This window comes from Amphimedon queenslandica, unplaced genomic scaffold (assembly GCF_000090795.2).
Source record: "Amphimedon queenslandica unplaced genomic scaffold, v1.1 AMPQUscaffold_13027, whole genome shotgun sequence".
In the NCBI taxonomy this organism is placed as follows: Eukaryota; Metazoa; Porifera; class Demospongiae; order Haplosclerida; family Niphatidae; genus Amphimedon; species Amphimedon queenslandica.
The window spans coordinates 1-5131 of NW_003546737.1; the positions used below are offsets into that span (position 1 = coordinate 1).

Sequence of the window (5131 nt, forward strand, 5' to 3'; positions counted from 1 at the left end):
CACTTGATTAAAACAAAATAACATCCCATACATGTAGCATGTGATGAACAAAACTATTACCGTCATACACATTATTTATTTTGTGCAATTAAAAAACAATTAAAGCAAAAATATGCTTAAGCGTGCACGCTTTTTAATGTACTTACAGGTACGTGACAACTTTGGAACTACATGTACAGTATTCATATTACAGGAAACTACATGCATATCATAACTAAAGAGTTATACGTACATGTTATGATACAAGTGAATACCAATCTATTCAAATCAGAGCATTATATGTCTAGGGAGTACTATCAAGTGACTTGAATGATGCGAGCATGCTATCACAATGACAGTAGACAGACGATATTACAACTATTAGATTAAAAATCATGATACAAGATCAAGCTACAATGTTAGCAAATAGATGAAGTAGGTGTATCACTTGTTATTCACAAACGACATATGCCATGTATACATAGCACACATACATGGCATATATATGTACATGTACATGTGTGTAAACATGCATACAGTACTGTATGCTCTGTACAGAATAAAAGTTTACAAACTTTTTAAAAAATCAATAGATAATTAATTTCTAAAAATATAAAGCACCTATTGCTATAATCCCATACCATTAAAAAGTAAAATTTTCTGGGAGTAAAAAATTGAGATAAAAACATTACGGTACATTGTATGTATCGTATTTGCATTATAACGTTACAATCTTATGTACACAAAAAAACAGAAAGTATACCTTCTGTTTTTCTGAAAGAAAAACCTTGACAAGTATCTATATAAGCAAGCTTCTGCTATCTGTATTACACAATACAGTAAACAAGTTAACAACTAGTGATGGCTAGTCAGTCAACAGGACTCAATGCTGCATCAAGGACCCCATTAGGTAAGAAAGAAACACTTGTGTTATCATAATTATTATTAGCTACAACAGGACTGGAACATCTTGACATTGTGCTCAAAGCATGTAAAGGATGCAGTGCTGATTGGGAAAGACTAGGACTGACATTAGGCCTCCATAATGACACAATAAAAGAGATTGAGAGGGATAAAAATAAATGCACTGAGCAAATGAGAGTAATGCTGTCAGAGTGGCTGAAAGGGAATTACGAGGTTTCAAACAACTATCCAGAACCATCCCAACATTCACTGTGTATTGCAGTAGCTGGGATTGACAGAAGCCTGGCAGAAACTATAAGCAATGATCCATCATTCAGTGACATTAATAATATACAAGGTAACAGAAGAGTAGTTTCTTTGTAACAAGTCAGTAACACAAAATTAGAGTAATAAGTTTAGTACATTAAAACTTTACACAATGTGCTATAATAATGAACCATAGTGTGCTACAAGTAGCATGCAATTCCAATATCAAGTGACTACATGCATACTAGTGATGCAATTAGAAACAGTTGACGTTTTTCTACGTTGCAGTCTATTGTTTTGTAAATAAATCTTGAAAGTTACATACATAAATGACACATAGAATTTAAACGGAAAATGACAAACAAGAATGTGAAAATTATGTTGCCAAAACATTGTTTATAAATATATCTCCATCTTTGGCATGCCGCAAGTAGGAAACATAATATTTTGAAATTTAGTGCTACAGCAACTGGTAATACAAAATTTTGCTAGTACATACATGCATGATCTATTGATAATTTGATGTACCTTAAATGTTTTGCAAATATTAATTTTATGATACACAAAATACTGAACATAAAATTATTTTATTTTTTACTTTCATAAATAACAGATTAATTATGATATGTGATACTATAGGATCCAATAACAGCAGACCTCTATACACAACACAAGAATTGATGCAGTTCTGTACTTGCACCCAATGTGAACTAGAGACAATAATCACCACAGGCTGCCCTCAAAGAAGAGAAGACTTCCATCCTCTTAACATCAAACGACTTTCACAAAAACAGAGGGATGTATACTTGTGTCACGCAATAACAGAAATACGAGAGGTCAAGAAAGAATGGACCCGCGCTTACATCCGAATCACACAATCAATATCAAGAAATACTGAGATATCAGTGTCTTACTTAAAAACCATCATAACAACACTGGATTGGTTTGGAGCAGCAAAAGATAAAAGCCCTCGTCTCCAGCAATTGAATGAGTGCCAAGACAAGGAAAGCATTTTTGAAGTGTATGCACAAATATGCTCATGGCTGAACCATCATCCTCTAGGAGAAATAGTTCATGAATGTGGAACAGAAAATGAGAAACAAGAATATGAAAAATACATTGCCAAAAAAGAACGATTCCTACGTCACTCAATAACATTTTTCACTGACTTGTGCAGTCAGGATCTTGGAGGAGCAGTCACTGAAGTAAAACTGTTTCGCTTCAAATTAGACACGGAGCTAAGCCATGATGTGCTGGATGGTACCATCCTCCCATTCCTTCAAGGAGAAGTAGCCAAACTTCTCAACATATCTCAAATGAATTTCTACATTTTGTCGCTTAGAGAGGGCTGCCTTGAAATTGTTTTCTCGATTCCTGAAATTACATATAACAAATACGTTCCGCTGACACTCGATCGCTCAAGGGCATTGGAAAACTTGACTAATGAGCCAGTAGGACTGAAATTCAAATCAATGTATTACTCAGATGTAGATGTTCATGTAAGTCAGTAGAGAATCGTCATAAAATTAATATAATTATTTATAATAGACTTTGAGTGCTGATTCTGATGAGCAAGGCATATCATTGACTGATACCAACGGTTAGATACATGCACTAAAGTAATGACTCCTTACTATAACAATTTAACATACTGTGTACTACATGTACACTGTACATGTATACTCTAAAGATTGTTTCCAATACTATTAAAAGAACAGGAATGCATTGAAAAGTGTTAAATATACATGTACATCAGATAATCACAGCATCAATCATAGTATTAACACTTAAATCTTAATATCTTTGTAAAACAAATTATCAGTTACCCAACAGATAAAATAAAAGTGCTATCTTTACCAGTGAATCACACAGAAAGGGTGAGCAGGAGAGAGTGAAATGTGAGCATCATTACGCCTGTGAGCTGGCATAGTGATGTTAACATCATTAAGTGGCAGCTAGCCACTGTTACTATTATACATGTAAATATGTACATCTACATGTAAATGCACACATTATTAAAGAACAGAACATAAACAAAGGTACATGTATTTTGTACAGTAAACATTTATAAAAGGCTACATGTAAGCTTTGTACAAGCGCCAGTAAAGAAGGACATAGTCATTGCATTTTGATACTATTCAATACTAAACAATAGTTACTGATTCAATACTAAACCATAGTTACTGTGTAATATTTTTCGTCTTCAAAGGTTGCAATTCAGTTAACTCCCTTACGGTTAATTTTTCTTTATGCCTAATATAGAAATGATACACAATAGCTATCAACAATATAAAACATGTTTCGATTACTCCTTAATTGAAAATAACATCTGATGCTTCGTTGACAACAAGTGCATAAGCTTGTATTAAATAAGCAATAACATGCATATAATGCACTTCCCCTACTCATGCATCAAATAGACAAGTGCAAAAATTTCAAACATGCAGCCAATATATGCCACCATACAGTGATTTTTTTTCAAGGGTAATAATTTTCGTAAATGACCTGTATCCCCAAGTTTGCGGAATTAATTTTCAGAAATTTCCCCTATTATGTCATTTTCTACCGTATTAAATAGATTTTCAAGGAATTTAATTTCGCAAATCTTAAATAATCCGTGAAATTTGGGAAATTTGTTATCCTTGAAAAAACTGCTATACAGTAATGTGTTAATTATGATTGCATGTGCACACCAATGTAATGACATACGTATGTGTATAGTAACAAGTATAATTAATAGGTGAAACCAAAAGCGACAACACCATAACTGATGATACACTATGCACACCTGAAATATCAGATGAGGCAAGAAAGCATCAATTGGGTTCAAATAATCCCAAACATGAAGATGATCCTCTTGATATCAAAGAAACAAATTTATCAGAGAGAATAAGTAAACAAAATGAGGCAGACATTGAACTGGACCATATTTTAAAGTCAGGTACTTATAAATTAATTAATATAATATCGATTAATATTCTGCTAAGGTCGCATAAGAGGAAGACGGCCACAAATATCAATGAGACACTCGCTTTCATCGGAATTGGTGGAGTCAAATGATTTTTAATGTCCAAATTAAAAAAGACAAAAAGGAATAATGACTTAATGTAATCACTGTTACATGTACTATATATTTCAATTAGTACACACACTATTAATATTATTATGTAGTGTTGTTGTTTATCAATAGTGTTGTCAAGTTGTCCATGTACTTGAATGAACTCATAAAATAGAATTTTATTCGTGGGTTAGTGGCTTACCACAAAATACAAACCAAAAATTAATGAAGTGTCCATTCATTAGGCTTCAACTATTGTAATCAAATAAAGTTCACTTCACATAAGACACAAGGTAAATACTCAGGACAGAGATGTGAGCGAGATCTTATTAATAAATAAGCACTAAGGTGTAATGCTAACTGCATTGTGTAGAAAGATGGTCACATGACTCTCATACAGTTCAGTACAGTAGCATTTATGACATTGTGTAGATTACAATGTTAATAATAACTACAATAAGCACACAGGAAATCAAAATGGCTCCACAAAATTTCCAAAAATTGAAAGCACTAAGGTGCACATATAATCCACATTCAATCTGTAATTAAAAATACATGTAGTTTGCTTATAATTAGGTTTGAGAGAAACAAGCAGTTGGTATTATTTCTTCAATTCTGGAGAAATGCCTTGTGTGACGTATGTGAACTAACTTGAGTTACGTCAAAAGGTGCATAAACTAGAAAGGATTAAATTAATTAATTAAGCTACATGTCACAGAAACTTTCAGACAGATTTTAAATTTTTCAACATAATAATAATAATAATAATAATAATAATAATAATAATAATAATAATAATAATAAAGTGATTAATTGCTTATGTGTATACATACAGTAAATGTAGGAGGACCTCGGATTATGTTGTTCATGCCTAGCTGCTGCAAGAGTAGCGATTATAATACCGTCTATCTGGAAACTTTTACT

At 32.6% G+C, this 5131-nt stretch overlaps 1 protein-coding gene across 2 annotated transcripts; it reads left to right on the top strand.

The window, feature by feature from the left end:
* Window positions 1-765: 765 nt before the first annotated feature.
* On the top strand, window positions 766-4794 carry LOC109585661 (uncharacterized). 2 transcript variants are annotated; one of them, XR_002186592.1, is made up of 8 exons: window positions 766-889; window positions 938-1240; window positions 1789-2648; window positions 2698-2749; window positions 3890-4090; window positions 4137-4256; window positions 4340-4396; window positions 4453-4794. XR_002186592.1 is itself a non-coding variant. In XM_020001793.1 (6 exons), the coding sequence occupies exons 1-6, from the start codon at window positions 841-843 to the stop codon at window positions 4214-4216; spliced, it is 1545 nt and encodes a 514-aa protein (XP_019857352.1). In that variant the 5' UTR covers window positions 766-840; the 3' UTR covers window positions 4217-4360. The 2 variants fall into 2 exon arrangements, 1 of the variants encoding a protein (XP_019857352.1); XM_020001793.1 differs by lacking the exon at window positions 4453-4794 and having other exon boundaries at window positions 4137-4360.
* The last annotated feature ends 337 nt before the right edge of the window (window positions 4795-5131 follow it).

Excerpts from the sequence above, each read along its gene's own strand:
- LOC109585661 (XM_020001793.1), top strand. The coding sequence starts at position 841 with ATGGCTAGTCAGTCAACAGGACTCAATGCTGCATCAAGGACCCCATTA. Across the intron at positions 890-937 it reads TGCATCAAGGACCCCATTAG|GACTGGAACATCTTGACATT; the intron begins GTAAGAAAGAAA and ends TAGCTACAACAG. Across the intron at positions 4,091-4,136 it reads GGACCATATTTTAAAGTCAG|GTCGCATAAGAGGAAGACGG; the intron begins GTACTTATAAAT and ends TATTCTGCTAAG.